Source organism: Schistocerca gregaria, chromosome 7, assembly GCF_023897955.1.
Source record: "Schistocerca gregaria isolate iqSchGreg1 chromosome 7, iqSchGreg1.2, whole genome shotgun sequence".
In the NCBI taxonomy this organism is placed as follows: Eukaryota; Metazoa; Arthropoda; class Insecta; order Orthoptera; family Acrididae; genus Schistocerca; species Schistocerca gregaria.
The window spans coordinates 481196334-481217845 of record NC_064926.1 but is presented as its reverse complement, the minus strand read 5'-3'; the positions used below and the strand labels follow the sequence as shown (position 1 = coordinate 481217845).

The window sequence follows — 21512 nt, the reverse complement described above, 5'->3', positions numbered from 1 at the left end:
AGAATTAATAATATCAAAGATCCATAACCGAAAGATGACAAGCGTGACCTGTCTCATACGCTAGTCTGCAGTGCAATGGTGTTGTGTGTGTGACCGCTACACTGGCACCAGCATTGCAGGATGGCCACTCCTACCCCAGAATGGTGTGCCTGGGAGACTGTGGGGATGGGATCTTTCAGAATTACGGTCAGTGCAAACTCAAGAATACTGTCTCAATAAAACATACTTTATTATTCGATGTTCTCTTACTGTAGGTTGACAGCTGTGGAGCACGTGCTCACGGTGGCTAAAGGCAGCGAGTGAGACCCATGTGGCAGTGTAATGTTAAGACAGTGTAACAGTGGTTGGTGGTAACAGCAGCCTTGTTGACACAACTCGGTTTTCCACTCCACAGCACAGTGAGCTTAAAGCTGGGATGGCATAACCTGCCTGAGACAGAAAGTGGCTGGAGGATGCCCTGGATCGAACTCAGGACTCTCATAGGCTGGTTGAAGTGTCAGGCCTTGGCACTGAGAGGCCTCACCTCGATAGTACCAGTTCGAAATCCAAACCATTGGGACTAGCTGGAGACCCATAGACTAGCAGCTTTGCATAGCTGACAGTGCTACTTGACGAAGACATAGCTGCTTGGCTGCGCTTTTGACTGATGATTGGCACTGAGCAAATGTGTACCAATGGACTGAATCTACTGGCTGAATTGAGGGCACATCTACTTGCCCCAGCTACACATGTTGTCAAAGGAGTTCAGTTCCCATCAAGTAGCCAGCTGCAAAATATTGCTTCATGGTACGACATGGAGCAATCCAGTCAACCAATATGGTACACTGTGGCATTGCTGTACTGCCAAATTATGCAGGTATATAAGCTATGGGTGGTAGCTGCGGTCTGCCTGAGACCGCTGCCGCAACAGTTCCTCCTCCACCTCCCCTCCCCTTTGGAACAAATTCCAGGCTTCTGCTGAACCCATGCATTACTAAAACAACATGGTTCTATGGTGTCTTCGTTTTTCCACTTTATTTCCTGTGGTTACTTCTGTCCAAACCATTCATGCTTGCATCCATTTTTATGTAACACTCCCTGGGCTGTCTGAGAGTCTCTGGGCAAAACACATGCGGTCAATGTCATACACCAGATCGGAATCTGTGTCAAGCAATCTCCTAAGGACAGAGTTTTGAGACTCCCAAGCGTGTCCCACTGTTGTAATTAGGTGTAAGTACAACACAACCAGTAGACTGAACACAACTTTATTCTATGTAAGCATTAACAACTTGAACACAGTATTTAAGTAACAATCCACAGGAACAAATTACACACACAAAGAACTGTAGTAATAAAAAAAGAGAAAGGCCTTAAATAGACTGGAATCTGTGTCAGTCTCTCTCTCTCTCTCTCTCTCTCTCTCTCTCTCTCTCTCTCTCTCTCTCTCACACACACACACACACACACACACACACACACACACTACAATTTGAGGTGCCTGTGGACGACATAGCAATGCGCGCGTGTATCCTTCTGAAAGCACAAGCACACATCACTGCATTCTTCCTCTCTTACAGAGAGCACGTATTCTTGAGACACCCATGCTGTCCTCCTTGTCCACTAGGCTCTGGCTGCAGTGGAAGAGTACAGTCTGAAATGCTTTGGGTGCAGACACATTCTGCACACACCTTTCCATTTCATATCATTCGGCAATACTGGCGACACCGCAGCTGTTTCCATGTAACCTCGGGTGTCTGCTCCGGTGACACTTCTCACAGGACTGATGATAATGGTATCAGCAGGTGCTCAGGAATGGGAGATGGAATCCCTGACAATGGTGTCGGAAGCAACAGAGGAACTGTTGGTTTGGTCACCGAGGGCATATGTCCTCATCCGTGCTGGAGTGGAGAAACAGCAGCAGCAGGTGACGTGAAGCCCGATGTGGATGAGCTTGGAGCCGAGGCTATGACATCAGAGGTCACTCAGCTGTCCGCACAAAGATGAAGCTGATCATGATGCCTCAAGCAGATGCCATCTTTCATGCAGGTGTTGCAGAGATGCTGCCCCCCGGCATCTGGCAATTACACCTGGAATCTATTTAGGGCAACATCTGAAACCACACACCCAAACAAGCAACACCTATCTGGAAGAGCTGCACTGGTTGACGCCCAGGTGGAGGATGCAGGAGGTGTAGCAGTGTACTCAGCTGGCGTCCATTGAGTACTTCTGCTGGGCTCTTCTCATCAAATGGCATGAAAAGGTATGAGGAGAGAAACCGATCTAAGGGAATTTTTTCATCTGAGTTTTGAACATTTGCACTAGACATTTCATCTCCCCATTAGATTGTGGATGGAATGGTGGGGTGAGGATGGACAGATACCACCGGAATCACAAAGTGCTGCAAACTCTTGCAATGAAAATTGTGGGCCATTATCGAACACTAACGTCGTGGGCAAGTCTTCGAGTGAAAAAATTTTGGTCAAGGCTGTGAACGTGGCAGTTGTGGATATGGAAACACAACAAACGGCATATGGAAAACGAGAATATGCGCCAATGACCAACAGCCAATAAGCAGTGACAAAGGCGCCAGTGAAATCCACATGCATGTGACAGCATCAGGCAAGGAGACGACGAAGCCTGGGTAGATCCTTAGTGCATCAAACACTGTGATCAGGAGGCAGCCAGATGGCTAATGTCATCATCCAAGCTGGGCCAAAATACTTGTCGATGAGACAATGCTTTTGTGTGTAATACACCCAAATGATATGCATGTAATAAGTGGAAAATGACCAAATGAAACACTTTGGAGATCGCTAGCCTAAGGACTGCATGATGTGTGTCTAAAAGCAGAACACCATCCACAACTGAGAAACAATGTCAAAAATAATTCTTGGGAGGGGGGGGGTGCATGAGAAAGTGGTGCATCCAGCCAAACATGTTGTATGTATGTTATGACCTTCTGTAGAAGGGATCCGAAGCTACAGCTTTCATGATCCATACATTACTTACAAGGAAACCATCAACCATCTGCTGTGCGGTGATGTCAATACAATGTGGAAACACAGTTCCTCCTGATCAAATCCTGGATCTGGACTGGCCAGTCCATGGAAGAAATAATCGGAATTTGGGTGACGATTTGTAGGGCGGATAAGAAGCTCGTAGTTGTAACAGAAAGGAAAAGGGCCCAACATTGAATGCAATGTGCTGCTTTATCTGGTAATGTAGCAGAAGGACTGAATAAGGAAATCAATATTTTGTGATTGGTGACCAGGTGGAATTTGGTATCACAGAGAAACACATGGAATTCTTCACAGCATATACAATGGCCAAAGCTTCCTTTTCTATATGAGAGTACCAGGTTTGAGCAGGAGTCAGCATATTTGAGGTATAAGCAATAGGCCACTCTGAGCCATCGGGACATCTGTGAGCCACTACTGCCCTGACCCCTTACAGACTTGGTTGGTATGGCACTAAGCAGGGCACAGACTGCAACATGGTCTGGAAAGTGGAAAATGCGGTTTCACAACCCAGTGACTAATGAAACTGAGTCTCTTTGTGCTAAAATTCATGGAACGGCTGCATCATTGCCACTAGGTGACTTTGCCTGGAAAAACCTGAAGTTCTCTGACTGACATACTGCGAGGAAGCGACACAATAGCATAAAGATTTTTGACGCATGGTTTAAGACTCTCATAAGATATTTCACAACCAAGATAAATGATACAAGGGCGAAAAAATTGACTTCCTCTAAATTACATTTCAACCCTGCTGCTTGGAGGATAGAAAAAAACAGCACAGAGATTTCATAAGTGTTCTTTAGTGGAGGCATCGGAAATTACAATGTCATCCAAACAGCTTGCACAAAGCGCCACAGATGCTGTAAGTTGTTCCAAAAAACATTGAAGAATAGAGGGAGTGCTAGCAACTGCAGGTATTACTAGAGTCCAACAGGGGTATTGACAACTAACATATGTTGTGACTCTGTATGTAAAGGGAGTTGTAAATAGGCTTCTGAAAAGTGGGGTTTTGAGAAATATTGACCACCCAGTAACTTTTCAAAGAGTTCGTCTAGGTGCGGTATCAGGTATATATGTCCACTATAGATAGTGCCTTCACAGAAACTTTAAAATTGCTGCAGAGGCACAACTGGCCTGATGGTTTCTTCACTCTAAGGGGGTAGACAATTCATTTGATGCAATAGGCTGAACAATGCTGGATTCCATGAGGCGATCCAATTCATCTTTGACTTGTTCCCTGAGTGCCACTGGAACTGGACAAATAAAAGGGAGGAGGCTGGGTTGAAGGATTCATGATAATGTGTACTTGATAATTGTTGGCACACCCCAATCCAGGAGAGAACAAAGAGGAAAACTTGGAATATTATGCATCTAATTGTATTTACACCACTTGTTCAGACACTGAACTCTCTCCACCTGAATTGGTAAAACAAAACAACTAAAAAGCATATAATACAAAGAGATTCTCCAAATGAGCGTTATCTACAACAAGAAATGTAAGTGACTGGATTACTGAATTGTAGGTCACTGGGCAGGCAATTGGCTGATAACATGAACACTCTGTGTTTATCATAATTTACTAACTTTCATGACACAGGGAGAAGCAGATGGGAGCTCATGTTTGTGAGTTTATCAAGGATACCACAGCTCCTGTATCCACTTCCATGTGTAGAACTATACACAAAAAACCATATCATCAATGAAAAGCTTGTTGGGTCAACAGAAATAGCCAATACAATATTTACATGCATATCCATATCTGGGTTGTTGTGCTGAATTTTTGCATTGTATGCAGAGCAATGTGACCTTTTTTGTTGCAAATATAAAAGGTAGCCCAGCATTTTGGGCAGTCTGGGTGCTCATGGTTAATGAAACAATACGGGGAGGGCAGGATTGGGTGATTGTTTGAGGGAGGAGACCAGACAGCGAGGTCATTGGTCTCATTGGGTTAGGGAAGGACGGGGAAGGAACTCAGCTGTGCCCTTTCAAAGGAACCATCCCGGAATTTGCCTGGAGCGATTTAGGGAAATCAAGTAAAACCTAAATCAGGATGGTCGGACGCGGGATTGAACCAACGTCATCCTGAATGGGAAGGGCAGGAGCATGGAATGAGTACATAGCTGTTGACTGGCCTGTTTACATTGTTGGTGTGATTGGTGCTGGGAGCAATGCTGGTTGCCTTAACACTGTGATCATGTGCACAACACCTGCGAACTGTCTGATGCTCTGTTTGGAGGAGAGGACTGGAATGCTGATACATCATGACTCAATTTGGTTACTCACGACACTTTGAATGATTGTGCAATAGCTAAAACCTCAGAGAGGGATGGATTTTCAAGCTGGAGAGGACCCTCTTGCACCTGATGATCTGGAGCTGAACACCGGACATAAAACGGTGATGATGGTGACTTAACCCATGGAGCTCAGTTGCTTATGCTCGATAGGAATGATGTGGTTGCTTCCTACAGTGGTAATACTCACCAAGGAAGCATTAATATGGGTGCAGTTACAGTAGTATTTTGAAAGAAGTTCACACTTTTGGGCAAACATGAAAAAAGGTGGTTCCTGGAAAGGACTTGATACATTCTTGGCTATAACCGTGAATGGAACAAGGAATGACATAAAACAGCATCAGTAATTTCAAAAGCTTTACTAAGTGTTGTCAGAAATGTTTCTCATATGCGTCCGGTTCCTCAAAGGACTCATTGTATGTAGGAAACGGAGGCACATAAGCCATGGGGTCCGCGGTGAGCAACATAGCAGTCACCAAGACTGAGGAGCTCGACAACTAGATAAACAGCAGCCAATGATTGACATACTTGAATTGGATTTCCAGCACCTGTGACTGATGGTGCAAAGCTGTCTGGGACAATTCTTGCTGTTCAACCAACCAATGTAAAATGTCCTCTGTAACACCATCAGTCATCGTGAGAATAACTGAAGGACCAACCAGAGTAGAAATTTGCACAGAGAACAGGACCACACTCATTGCCAATCGTGTTCCAGTCTGAGGCGCCCTCTGCAGACAACTTAGCACTGCTGTATGCAAGGCCTTTTGAAAGTGCATGCATGCATCACTGTACCCATAATTACACCGCAGTTCTTCCTTTTGAGGTACCTAAAATTGAAGATTTATATACTCATTATCCTTCTTAACCTAGCTTCCCCACCATATTACTCTTATTCAGCAACATAGGCATCCCACTCCCAAATTGAAGAATATCATCCTGTTAGTCTATTATGTCTTATCACTATGTCACAAGGCATGCAAAAAAGTTCAACAAGAAGAACTTAACATTATTTTCAAAGGAATCCTTGATAAAGCCATTTAAGTCAAATTTATGATTGTAGTGGCTGGAGAATTATTGCTAAAATCTTAAAATTTAACCTTTCATGCCTGACAGACTCGACTAGTGTACCATGTTCCATATGCTTTGTTATAGCATTGACGTATTCATTAACTCACAAGCCCTCTACAAGCTTTGGTTCATGCACCCCTAGTTCACTCCTGTTTCTCAATAGCATTTCCCCCTTCATCATACTCCCCTGATATCTTATACATTCTCCCATTACCACCTTCATTATTTCTTACACCAATTCTGAAATTTATCTGGATTAGATTTTCTGCTGTCACGTGACTAAACTTGAGAGGGACAAGGAATGGTATAATGTCGTCATGGCCATGACACACCTTCATCTCTGTCATATTTAAGTACCCTACTACACTGTTCTGAGTCAGCTCTGCATGTGAGAACACAAAAAAGCCGAACAAGAAGACATTGTTAAAACACTAATCTATTTTTTATCATTTCCGTGTTGCACTACTGGTACAATGATAGAAGAGTGGTGCAGAAACGGAAAAGAAGAGAAAACCTCTGGACATGACTCATACACTCTGTGTACATCAAACCATACATCTACCAGTGTGGTTCCCTAGAGGACTCCTAAATACCTAACTCACACGCCCACTATTTACAACGAATTACATCTCCATTCACTCACTATTTACATTGTCTAAATGTCTGCAATTCCGGTGGTTTTCGATGGCTCAGCAACGCACTCTCTCAACCTTATCTGGCATAAATGCCACTTTGTCGGCATCTCCAGCATACCAGATGATGCAACTCAGTACATGAACTGGTAGGTTACCACTTCGATTGATTCCTCCTCTGGACCCTTTACAGATACCACAGCCCCACCTATTCCCGACATAATCAAAACATAACAACAGGACACCTGGGAGAGGACAGGCATAAACTCGGGAATCATAGGCGCAAGATTCTCAATGACAGTAGCAGTCACACTGATCCCACTGTTGATGTCACATATCAAAGTGTTGTGTTTGTGTCAACTGCTAGACTGTACCAGAATTGTGGGATCTTCCAGGACTGTGGTGGTCCTCACACAGTACATCTATGGCTGTGGTTCAGGTGCTGAAGGTGGCTAGCAGCAGCAAGAGAGGCCACTGAGGCAGCAGAATGCTAAGACAACGTAACACAGCTGGTGATGATGGCAACCTTGCCGTTGCTAGACAGGTATCCACTCAGTATCACAGTGAAGCTTATGGTTGGAATGGAAAACTCTGCTTGTGGATCAAGGCAACTGGCAGGGGAGTGGAGACGCCCTGATTCAAGCCCCTCGCTCTTGAAGGTTTGCTGCAGTGCCAGGCGATAGCAGCTGATGAGAACTCTCACCTCGGTGGCATCAGTTCAAAGCCTGGAACTATCAAGGTTACCTGACAGCTCATAGATTAGTGTCTTTGCATTGTTCACAGCACTGCTTGATGAAGCCGTAGCTGCAGACCTGATTCATGACTGGGATGGAGACCACGCTGGATAAGTGCAAAACAATGACAGACTGAAGCTACTGGCTGAACTGGAGCATGGTAAAGTGTGGTGTAACAGGAGGTCAGTTTCCTCCACACAGCTGCCTGTGAAATGTTGCTTTATGATATAGTATGAAACAATCCACCTTACAACAGTAGACTGCTGCACAGTGTAGCCATGCCTGAATGGCCTTCAATTTTGATAAAAAAACAAACTTAAATCAATTTAACTGAAATATATGAGTATAAAAAAGGAATATAATACAGTCCTAAAAGAGTCAAGGAGTAAGAATTCTCTAGATTATAATTTGTTTGTTTGTATTAATCTATAAGTAATAGAGACAACAGTGTCTCACTCTTGCTTTGTTCAGGTCATTTTATTACTTCATTTTGGTTTGATCACCTTGTTTCCTCATTGAGTGTTCATTTTGATTCAGTGTTAGCTCATGTGAGTGATACCTATCTTGAGTTGTGAAAATATAAGAGATCAAAAGGATCGACAAACTTTAATTTCTGACAAATACTTTACCTATGTTATGAAGACGTAATACGAAGAAAAATAACTAAGAAAGAGTTTCAGTTTTATTTAAAGTGCAAATCAAGACTAGTTTCAAGAAAAATCAATTTAATTAATGTTGAATGATTCATTTTAAAACTGTACTGAGAAAATATAAATTTTAAACCGCTTCGTTGTGCAGTGCCCGAGAGTCCATTGTTCAGTAATCGGCCAAAATTAACTATCAGCCTAGCATATCTGGTCACTGTATAAAGCAAACACTGAAATCATTTTAGCTACAAAAAAGTAATTTTAAAATATAACCCAAGTACATTTCAGTTTGCTAGGCCCAAGACTATAAAAATCGATAATGAAAGATTTTTTTATTTGTGATTAATTTCTGTCAGAGAAGTAAATCAATGATATTTAGTTCGTAATAAAAGTTAACAGTATTCAACCTGGACCCTGGACAGAATTGTCTTCTTCCACATCCCTGAGATACATTGATGTGTGCCTCATAATAAAATCTACTACTAGAACTTAACAAGAAAGAAGCCACGAAAGCACATCAAACTTTTAATATGACCATCTATAAAAAACAGTCAGGAGAACAACAGATTAAATACAACTGGAATGCTCAACTCCAAAATTATGCAGGTATGCTGGCCTGCATATCCTGTGGTTTGCCTGAGACCCATGCTGCAACAACACTAATAATCTCTACCCACAAGTTCAGTCTCTGAACTGGGCTGAACTGGTCTTCATATTTCATGGCTACTATGCCACAGAGATACAGTTTAGCCCACAAGAGATACGTAGAGGTCAACATACATTCAATCTGCTGTACATACTGGCTCGTGATACACCTTACTTGGTCTTTGGTGCGGGGAAACTATGAATTTTTGACATGTACATTAATCCTTATCCATTTCTTGTCTTCTCATAACCCTGCAGTTTGGTACAATTAATGGAATTCACTCAGTATATAGTGTATATCTACTGAAAATTGCTTCTCTTAATCTTATATTCCTGAACGTAAAAATAAAGATTCCAAGACTTACCAAGCGGGAAAGCGCCGGCAGACAGGCACATGAACAAAACACACAAACACACACACAGAAGAAGCAACCATCGGTTGCGAAAGCTAGTAATTCTGTGTGTGTGTTTGTGTGTTTTGTTCATGTGCCTGTCTGCCGGCGCTTTCCCGCTTGGTAAGTCTTGGAATCTTTGTTTTTAATATATTTTTCCCATGTGGAAGTTTCTTTCTATTTTATGAACGTAAAAATACACATATTCATCTTCAAAATTTGTAGTTTGTTATTCATGTATATACCTAGAAGTTCACAAATTAATGCCTTCAGTTTCATAACACAATTAAAAGCTCTCATGTACTGCAAAAAGAAATGAATAGCACACTTGATAACAATGTAAATGTTTATTACTCAGAAAACAGGTACTGCAATGCACTACAGTGCACGTGGAAACAGTATTAACAGTTGTGTATAAGTTTAAAGCTATTTCACCATAATATTAACAGTCCTGTACAAGAATTACAGCCTGTGCAGTTCTGTAACAATTTGATTAACTTGTAATGGCATAACATTTCTTCCTCTTTGGTTACAAGAAAGGTGAATTATGTGGTTTATCCAAACCAATCAGTGCTCATAGCACCAAAGAATGCTGCTGCACCAGACCGGACAATTTCACCTGGTGAGGGATCAATCTTCTGCTTTGGAGTGGATGCTTTCTTTGGCTGTAGAAAAAAAGAAATTGCATCTGTCAAAACAAAACTGAAGACTATTCAACAATTAAATTATAATGGCAAACACATGTGTTCATAAATATAACAAATAAGAAGAACTATCTTTACTATTTGGAAGTTAAAGGTTATTTCATAAGCTCAAAAACTAAAAATTAGTCTTCTGACATTCTAAAGCTAAAAGTAATTGCTTGCATCTGCAGAAGGTATGGAACAATATGAAACAGGAGAGTAGTATAAATGAAGGAAGGAAGAAACGAAGGAAGATTAGAGTCTCACTGAATTTGGGAAGTGCATGTCGATGTTTGTCTAAGGGAAGTAGTAGTTAATACGGCAAATGAGGGGATTACTTTTCAGCTATGAAAGGTCAGCAAGTAAAAACTGATGGGTTACAGAGTTATAGTGTGCTTTTCTATAGGTTTACAGTCTATAAGAAACTCACGTAAGAAATGTGGCTGAAAAACAGTCATGATGGACTGACACTATAAATGTTTGTCCGCATTGATGGCTTCAAACAACATCACTAAAAGGTGGGGAATTACTTCAGGGTTCCACTTCTGATTCTTCTCAAACCGTTGCTGAATAAACACTCCACAGGGAATTGTATCAAATGGATTTTAGAAGTAGAGTTTTATGCAAGAAACCATCTAAAGTTACATGATTACTGTCACCAAAAGGGCACGAATAGTGGACCACGGAGAAATGTAAATATAGTGTCTAGTCAAATGAATTGAATTCCTGACAGTATTTGAGTGAAATGATGTTGTGTTTGTTGTAGATCACAGGAAGTTGTCCAATAGAGCTGCGTGCAAAGAACTGTACAAGCTTGACGGGCTTCTTGGAGTGCAGGTGACGTTTTAAGTAAGTGCAAATTTCTTCTTTTTGTTCCTGTGAGTGGTATCTTGAATATCAACAGCTAAAACGAGCTGCAAGGAAATGACATTTTGTCATTTTACCCCTATTTTAACAATGAACATAATAGTACAAGACTCAAACTATCAAGATTATTTAACTTCATCTACAGCAGGTTTTTGTATGATGACTGTTGATTAAAGGAAGTTTTGTTGTCAGAAATCCATCTTAAAATGCATTTGATGCCTTGGACTTGAGTTCAAACACTGATTTGATGCAGCTCTCTATGCTACTCTGCCCTGTGCAAGCCCCTTCATCTCTGAATAACTATTGCAACCTATATCCACCTGAACCTCCCTCTACAATTCCCACCACACACACACACACACACACACACACACACACACACACACACACACACACACACACCAACTAATAAATTGATTCTTTGATATCTCAGAATATACCCCATTAACTGATTCCTTCTTTTTGCCAAGTTATGCCACAAATTTATTTTCTTCCGAATTCTATTCAGTGCTTCCTCCTTAGTTATTTGATCTACCCATCTAATCTTCAGCACTCTTCTGCAGCACCAAATTTTACTGACTTCTATTCTCTTCTTGTCCGAATTGCTTATCATCCATATTTCACTTTTGTACAAGGGTACACGTCAGAAGAAACCTTCAGAAAAGACTTCCTAACACACAAATCTACATTTGTTTTTAACCTGTTACTTTTCCCGAGAGAATGCAGCTCAATCACATTACATTTCATTTATTAAGCACAGCATGTCGCATGACGGTTGCTTCGATTATCAGGGGCAGTTTGGTGAAACAATATCTTCGTTCTGTGAATAAACAAATTCATAAGCTCACAATATGACGTTACAAGAGGTTAGAGGTAAAAATGTTACTTCAGTTTATAATATACTTCTTAGTGCAGAAGTAAATTGCCATTCAAATATATTAAAACATATACTTTCTGGATTTATAGTGAAAAACTCGTGTCTCTCCGAGGATGCTATCACACCACAAGGAAATGTAAGCAATCCAATCAAATTTTCTTTCACAGAACAAATATTTCATCAACTAACATGTGCCTGACGATAAAACCACAGTCTTCCAAAGCCCTGCACATAAGAATCTTATTCAAAGATGACAATTCTCACATTAACTGGGTTTTAATTGTGATTGCCCATGTGGAAACACCACAGAAGTTTTCAGATTCTAACCCACTTTAAAACATTTTGGTCTGCCTAAAATAAAGCAGCACAAAGTCAGCCTGACCAATAAAAGTGGCAGTGGTAGGAGTAGGCTGAACACTGATGCCTTCTGAATCTCAGATCTTGTAATGTAAATGAGTAGTTATCAACCCAAAGACTGGTTTGAACACCACCACACTTTACTATGCATGGTCCTGTTGAGGGTGATACTACTTTTGCCTTCCTGTAACCTTGAAATTGACTTACCCAGACAGTTATGGTGAACTTACAGATCAATGTGGATTCTGAACCCAGAGCAGCTCAGCATTTTTCATATTAACAGCTGCTGCCAAAGGTGAAAGAAGTGATGAATAACCAAAAAAATTCTAGGACTGACCAGGGATTGAATACCACACATTTGGATCCACTTTTTTTATTTGTAATTATTAATTTAAAATAAGCAAGATAGGACTTACTAAACAGATAGAGTAAGCAATGCAACTGTGAGAGCTATAGTGAAAGAGCAATTCATACAAGAGACCACAGAAAAGACCAGTTTAAGATGGCACGATACTGAGACAGCCTCATGAAAGGACAATAAGAGGCACAAGATCTAGATGAAGATTGACAGGCAGGTGAATTGTTAGACTGAAGAAATATGTGAAGAAGAGAGGAAAAGACTGGACTAGATTGGAGAGAGAAACATGCTGGGGGAACACAGAAAGAAAGAGAAGATTATGATGCAAGCAGACCCAGTCAAGTGCTGGAAACTGTAAAAGATGATGATGATGATGATGACTCTTTATCATTATGTATGCGACAGAAAGTGCTACCTTGTATGATCCAAAATGCCACTTATAAAAACAGGATTTTCACAGAGATCACGTCTTGAGTTCTATTGGTGACAGAAAGGGAGGGTCAACGGTTTTGGATAGCCCTTGGGCTAGTGTCCATATGTATGCACAACAGGATTGTCTTACTGCAACTATCCTACAGTACAGGGTCAAAGTTTGAATACTATACTTTCCCCAGATTAGACACATGGAGCACAATGGTTGATTATTTTTGCATCAGATGTGGTCTATGGTGCACCTTATGGAGCTAATGGAGGAATCCTTTAGTTCATGGTCAGTTCCTGAGAAAACCCAAAAAACATGGTTTTGGATACCAAAACTGAGCCACAGATTCCAGGATGGTTATGCACAGCAAACGGCACATATTTTTAGGGTATTCCGAGGATCCCTATATCAAACAAATTAAAATTTTTTCTTGATACCTTTATCCATTATCCTATTTGTACACACAAAATGTGAACATAAAACCTGGAGTGAGGTGAATCTAAATAGTAAATAACAGCACCGAATTGCTAAAAATATTAACGGTATATTCTCTAGGCATTTATTTAGAGATGCCATCTTCTTGTTCCCAAAAATCTTTATCTGTTGTTCAGTAACACTTCAAAAACATGGTTTTTGGTTACCAAAACTGAGCTGCGGATGCCACGAGAGCTATGCACTGCAAACACCAGTAACTTTTATGATATATGCCTAAGATCCAGCTCTTTAACAAGCTTGAAAGTGTTCTTGAAATCTTTATCCATTTCCAAGATACAGAGGTTCAAAGTTACCCTACCTGTACATGTAAAAAACACACCTAAAATCTGGTGTGGGTGAAAATATTGTTCATAAAGCAATGCAGCATGGAAAACAACACCGTAAAGTATCCCTGTTGTCATCAGAGGGGTTCTGACAACCCTATGCTTCTGTTCTACTGAATCACATCAAAATTTTTGTGCACATAAAATCTGGTCTGACGTGTACAATTATATAGTTTTGGGTTATCTCAATTTCACATACGTAAACTATCAAAAATTTACTAACAAACGAAGTTCTTTTCATATGAATGACATGCCAGTTGTGGTAGGGAAAAGAAGGGAATCAGAAGAAAAATGTTCCTGGTGAAGCACAAAAAAGGCGAATATGCTCCTGTTTATTAAAAGACTAACTGGAAAGAGGTATATCAGCTGCGAACATATTCAAGTTTTTTTCGTGCTGAGAGACAAGTAAATAGTAGCACTGGGAAAGAGATGGAAAAGTAATAAATACTGGAAGCTAGCAGATAATGGCTGTGGTATAGAAAGAGCGAAGGAGACAATGGCAGTGTGAGAGAAAGAGAACGACAGAGTGGCACTGGAACATAGTTGACAGTGACAGAACAGTACTAGGAAAAGAGTGAAGATTCAGTGCCAGTGGGAGCAGGAACGGGTGGGTATGGGTGACTTGCAGTCGTGGACTAATGGGTGTGAGCGAGTTTCAGTTAGGAGAGCCTGTACAAGTTCGTATGCCAAAATTATTCAAAAAAAATTTTAAAGGTGCTGTGGAAGGTAGAATGAGGTGACTGGTACACTACTTTTCAGTCTAAGTCTTTTAACAAACAGGAGCATACTCACCTTTTTTGTGCTCCAATTGGAATACTTTTCCTGCTGGTTAATTCTACGCTTTGTATAAGGTAATTACATTTTTTCATAAATTGCCTTTCTATGAGCAACTTTTCAACAAATATCAAAATTATGATTAATAAATAAATTTTAAAACAATACAACAAAAATTTTGCTTACAGTGAGAACACATATTTAAGTAGATTGCTAGTTTGTTGGTTGGGTTGGAATGAAAGGGACTAAACTGCAACTTTATCAGTTCCTTTATCTGTTAAGTGTAGATTGCTAATTATAGCTGGCAATTGCAGCATTCACAGAGCAAATACTTTCTTTAATAATTGCATATGGAAAGCAAATTTAATTCAACCTCAGCTAACTGGGAACATGTACAATGTAACTTGGTGGCAATTCTTTATCTCCATTTTATTCTTGTGAATCTCCAGGTTACTCTTCATGAGTATCCATGTGATAATTAATCATTCTGTAGCTCTTGTTATTTTACTCTGTGATGTTCCTATAGTAGATGCTGACTGCAGAAAAGATCTTATTTTAACAGCATATTTGTCACAAAATAAAAGTAGTGTATCTACACCCTTTGTGGTTAACTTTTCAAAAATATGGGGGATTTGGCATTAATGTTGACAACTTGTCAAAGAAATAAAAATATTCTCTCAGCAGGGGGCTCAAACACATGACTGAGTGTTCGTTACTCTTCAGTAATTCTAGTTGTAGATTTCTGTACTCCAATTTTATTAAAAATTTGTTCTATTCTTTGCTTATAAAATATTACTGTTATAATAATGGCAAAGTTTGTATTGTGATCACTTCTGTTATACCCTTTATTGAATTCAGTTTAGATATAAGAATCCAGTTCTTCATGAAAGGTTCTTTTATATATTACATAATTAACAAAGTTGCCATAAGCACATATAATAAAATTATTATTTTATTTTGGAAATACGGCAGTCAGTTCTGGCACAGTAAAGTATCCTTTGTCAGTTCTGCTTGCTGTTCCTTTATACCCTTACACATAGTGCTGCAACCCTTGTATGTAAATTGACACATAAACATGTCTACTAATCAATGTTCAACACACAAATTGCCGTCACTTAGTCCTATGGCACGCAACCTATAATTTATTTTTGTTGTATCACTGATCACTCTGTACCAACTAGAACTTATTTTTCTTGTTATGTGATTTGTTGTGGACAATTTATCATATATTTTTCTATATTTTAGTCGGAATCTTTGGTTCTATTCTGTTCTTCATTTTACTGCTTACTAGCATTTAATAACAGGTGACTGGATAATATGTTCTGAATTTCATGTATTATTTTAATGCAACCTATTCTGAGAAAATAAGATGTGGTATATTTAACTTTAAATTTGTAGCTGCAACGTTTGCAGGAGGGTCTAAGCCACCAAGCCACTACATGCTATTAGAAATATAACAACAAAGATTGGTTCAGTCTGCTTATTAGAGTAGGATTTCCATGCTACAACACTTTCTGCGCACTCACAACCAACAGCAAGCACTTACAGAATGCAGAATTGAAACGTATCATTTACACAAAATATAAAACCACGTCATTGATAAAAAGTAACAGAACATAACATTGTCAAATATTTTTTGTTTGTGGAGAAATTAACATCTACTAATTATTTATTAATTTACATTGAAAAAGAAAAAAAATACAAAGATACTAATGTCTCTTTTCCTTTTCAGAAAACTATAATTTTTAAATCTGAATTAAAAACAACTTGTTCGATGGTTCATATCACTATTTTCTGTTAGTCTCGTCTACAAACCAAATAATGTCATCTCTGAAAATTTCAATTGTTACTAGCCTTTTTGCATTACCAAACATCAAACCAAACAATTTAAAGCACACTTTTGGCATCCTTTGGTTGGAGCTGCACATCCCCACATACTGTAAATTGAATGCAAATTAAATATGCAGCCCAAAGTCTTACCAACCACCAATCTTGTTCTTTATACACTCAATAGCATTAGAATTAGAGATATCTATGTGTTGTTCAGAAAGTGCTCATGTTATGATGGCAAACGGAACAATTCAGTATGTAAGTGACAAGGATGTTAGCAGACCACATACTGGCTGTCCGAGACAGAGTCAAGTGCAGGGCAGCCACTGGATCTCGAAGCATGGAGGAAGGCCACACAGACTGATGAATTATTATTATTATTAATTATTATTATTATTATTATTATTACCACCACCATTACTATACGAAGGAACTTAAGTATGAGGTTATCAGTCCCTCTATGCACTTAATCTTAGTAGTCTTCTTGTCTTGATCAATATTTTTTGTCTCAAACTTTTTAAAGTTGGATTAAAGGGAAAAGCAATACGTCCAGTAACAGTAGTGAAGGTAGTTTGATCTAAAAGGAAAAGGCGGAGGTAAGGGGGTGTTATGTGCTAGCATGATGCTGGGCACTCCTTGGTGCAATGTATTATGTATGGTAAGAGGCTCCTACAACCCCCTTCCTCTCCCCTCATTTCTGCTCCATGTTGCATCCCCACCCATCCTCCCAAACATCTATATAGAAAATACTGAAAGGATTGCACATCAAACACTATAATAAGTTGAAAGGGAAAGGAGTTAAATGTGGAGGTTCAAGAAGTAAAAGATAGTACTACACATTGGTTCAGATCAGCAGCAAAGCAGAGGGCCTGTCAGACTTACGTTACCAGTGAATGGTACCACCTCCACCCCAACACTATCTGCCTAAGCCGTCATGATGAGTAAAGGCTTTAAATTTTATTGTAGTACCTACTCCATGATAAAAGATGTAAAACAGTGTTGGTAGCTAATGCTCCATCCACTAGCATTTGAGGTGAAGTACATTAAAATTCAGTTTGTGTCATAGGTCAGTTAGGATTCTGCATTCTTTGAATATATGAAGTACCATCAAAAGTGTTCACATTGGTGCAGGGACGATGGGAGGGGTGGAGGGATGCATTCCTCTTTTTTGCAAGAGATATTCATGAGCAAGTTTGGTTTAACCAATACATTAACAGTATAAGACAACTGCTGCTTTGTGAGAGGCTGGGTATATAGTGCACCACTCTTGAAGTCCCTTTGACCAACTGGAGTTTGATTTTAGGTGTGGTATTTTGCCATTCTGAATCTCAAGACCTCAAGATACAGTGTCTTTGACTGACCAAACGTCAGTGTGTGCTGCTGTCAGTTGTAGTTTTCCAACGGGTAATACTGATCTGCTGCTTACTACTGCTCTAAAGAGTCACTACACACAAGGAAGTTCAGATCTGGAAGAGTTCCACTACATTGGAAAGCTCAAAACATGACTGCCAATTCTGGGAGCATATCTGGTTGAGAGTGTAGCTCAGAACTTCCTGCATAAACATAAGTACAACTGATGTGATCAATGACCTTACTGTCATAAGTATAAATGATGTAATGATGTGGATGATCACGATATATGGAGTCAAATATTTGCCAGTAAGTGATGAAATCAGTAGTTCCATTGGCGCTACTGTGAATGTCCATTTGTATTACCTATCAGGCTTGGTGGTTTAGTGGTAAAGTACTTGATTAGAAAATGAGAGGTCATGGGAACAAATATCAATCAGACCACAGAATTTTTCAGTCTGCCTTTAATCTACACTTCACCTCTTGCTGACATTGCCAGGAATTATATGTGGTTCAGGTTCGATTTGAACTTCAGTTTCCCTTTCTCTAATTGGATAACTGCGGTAGATTAGGGTCATGCAAGTTGCTGAAGTGCTATGCACTTAAATACTTGCACACAGCCACTGATCTACACACAATTATTATTATTATTATTATTATTTATTATTATTACCCACACTTTTGGCCTGGTATCATATCAGGAGGGAGTCTGAGATGCTATTCTTTGCATATAACAGAACGAGGGGAGGGGGTGAGTTGAAGTTCTCTACACAGATCGTCAACCATTCTTCAGCTGATCTGCCTGTTACGATGTGGTTCATAAGCAGCTAGATCCGGTCTTTTCAGAACAATATGGGGTAACAAAGGTGTTCTAGTTGATGGCTGATACTGATCACTCAGTTAATCAAGAGACAGTGGCATCATACTAGCAAAAGTGGTATTTCTGCCTGCACAAGGGGGGTATTGTTTGGGCCCCTCAGTGGCTCAGCATTTGTTTGCTGAGTACAGGCTTGCTCACTGCAAGGTTTCTGATGAGGCGCAGACTGGTAAGCATGCCATTCCTCTATCACCGTAAGCTCTGGGCATGCTTCAGCAACCACTGTACAGTGTGGCAGTGGAACGTTTGTGCCACAGGGAGCTGGGATCTAGGCCCAACTGCCTGTATGGTGTAGAAAAGAAAAACTCAATCTCAAAGTGTGTTGTGCGCCAATGAGATGTATGGCTGTTGGTGTGGAATGGTTGTCAGCAGGCAACCTCTGGGGACACTGTCACACCTCAATTTCGTAAGGATGTCACATTAAACACCTTTCAGCCATCTAGTTTCCAACCTTATTTTATTTGGCAACCAGTTTCAGCATTTTACTGCATCATCTTCAGGCCCCTGACATGTGTTGGAAGATTCTACCTCGGTTGTGATCAAAACAAGGGCCAGCAATACTAGTATTAGTAGATTCTTGCTATAACGGTCACCTCAACCATCATCTGCTGACTTGGCAGTCTGGAGCACAGACTACAGCATCTGCCTAGAAGAAAGGAGGACACAGGACATTAAAACAAAAAAATGCATCCGCTATGGTAAAGCCAAGAAGATCTATAAAGCCTCCCATAATCATTGCATCAACCCTTAAAAAGACTATTTCAACAGCCAATGCTACTACACAAATGGAGGTAGGTCAGCATTACAACCCGTGTCTGTCAGTGCATGCGTCAAGCTGTAGTTGTATTATTAGAGCTCACAGTCTTCCAGCCAACTGCAACCTGTCGCACCCCCCCCCCCCCCCCCCCCTTTCAGAGAGAGAGGTTGGATGTGCAACCCGCTTGATAAATGGCTCCACACTATAGTGGAACATGGACGGGTTCAGGACTCATGTTGAGGAACCGAAACTCCTAGCCCAGGTATATTCTCTGTGCTTGTGTCTACAAGAAACATATTTTAAGGCCACTGACATCCCTCTGTTTGGGGCTATACCCTCCGCTGCAAGGATGACCTGACTGGGGAAAGAGCTGAGGAGGAGAGGGGGGGAGGGGGGGTTTGCTCTGTTTGTCAATAACGCACATCACTCCTCTGTTCTCTCCTCGATTACTAATCTACAAGCCGTAGCCATTTAAGTTCATATGGGTCAGCAAATCACTATCTGCTCACGGTCTTTACCCTCGCTGGATGCAAAAGACTCTGAAGCTCTCACAGGCCTTACAGAACAACTCCCCTGCCCATTTCTCTTACACAGTGACTCCAATTTCTCGGCTGGGTCATCCTCAGCCATCGATCTATCTTTCTGCTCTCCAGTCATTGCAGAGTCTGCTCAGTGGAAAGCAACTGATGACCTTCATTCCAGTGACTACTTCTCACTTTGGATCCACCTGCTATATGGAGCATTACTTGAACAGAAGACCTGGAAATGGATGGTCAACAGAGCTAACTGGACGCTGTTCAGCCAGCTGGCTGTGTTTAAAAATCAGGGCAGCATCCAGGAATGGGTGGACCAAATCACAAAAGCAATCCACCTTACCGTTGACATATCCACCCCAACATCCTTAAGTCATTTTAGGAGGCAACCTGAATCTCGTTGGACCACTGATTGCTGCTCAGCAATCTGGGTCAGGCTTGTGGCATTATGAAGGTTTAAATGATACCCAACAGCAGACAGCCTTTCGAGTCACCAGAGAGAAGGCTTGATATATCATTCAGAAGAGGAAGAAATGGTCATGGCAAGAGTTCCTGAACTCTATCAACTGTACCACTTATTCTACAGGATTGTGAGAAGCCATCAGGAGGACTTCCAGTAAATGCAGTCGTTTACCAATAGCAGCTGTGCTGAAACAGGGGTGTCTCCAAACAATGCCTGGAGGGATCACTAAGAGGATGACAGAGAATTTTAGGTCGACTGCTGTCAATGCCAGCCAGGATCTGCTGCTACTGTGTGACCATAGATAGGGGCCAGTTGGACCTCAGATCCAACAGTTCTTTAGTCTTACAACTGCCCTTTCTCCATATGGGAGCTGGATTTGGCATTGTCTAAGGCTCCTGATACTGCACCTGGTCATGACCAAATCTAGAACAGCATTCTTTAACATTTGCAATCCGCATCTAAGGAAATACACATTGTATGTCTTAATTTGATATGGCTGACAGGTCTTTTTCCTGATTAATGGAGAGAGACCATTCAGATAGCTATCCTCAAACCAGCAAAGGATTGAACATGGCCCAGTAGCTAACAGAGCATCGCCTTAATGAACTGTCCAAATAATTAACAAATGTCTTGTGTGGATGCTGGAGACCAGGCAACTACTTAGCCACTCATAGAGTGGATTCAGGAGATTTCACTCCACTGTCAACAACTTGACCCTTCCAGAGGGGGCTATTCACAAGGATTTCCCACACAACCATCAATGTATCAGTGCACTCTTTGGCATCAGTAAGGCATACGACACTACTTGGAGACATAGTATTTTAGGGCAGCTCCACCAATGGGTCTTTTGTGGCCACATCCCATCTTCATATGGTCCTTCTTATCACAGTGCATTCTCAGTCCCGAGTTAATGACGTGCTGTCAGCTCATTTTGAGCAGGTGAATGTTTTTCCGCAGGGCAGAGTTTTAAGTGCAACCCTATTTACCATAGCCATAAGTAGAATCACATTGAGTTCTCTAAAACCCTCCTTATTCGAGAGGCCTGCAAGCCAGAACCCAGAAGGCATCGAATACCTTAAAGTGCCTTAGCCACAGGTCTTTGGGAGTAGACAGGACACACTTGTTCCAATTTTATGGGGCTT

The 21512-nt window shown here is 40.7% G+C and overlaps 1 protein-coding gene across 2 annotated transcripts in view; it reads right to left on the bottom strand.

The window, feature by feature from the left end:
- Positions 1-9737: 9737 nt before the first annotated feature.
- Positions 9738-21512, bottom strand: part of LOC126281920 (conserved oligomeric Golgi complex subunit 1) — a 114650-nt gene continuing 102875 nt past the window's right edge. Inside the window, exon 16 of one of the 2 annotated variants that reach the window (XM_049981249.1) lies at positions 9738-10070. In XM_049981249.1, the coding sequence (XP_049837206.1) occupies positions 9960-10070 (111 nt within the window). In that variant the 3' untranslated portion in view covers positions 9738-9959. The remainder of the gene's footprint in view (positions 10071-21512) is intronic. The other variant, XM_049981250.1, reaches the window with a different exon arrangement.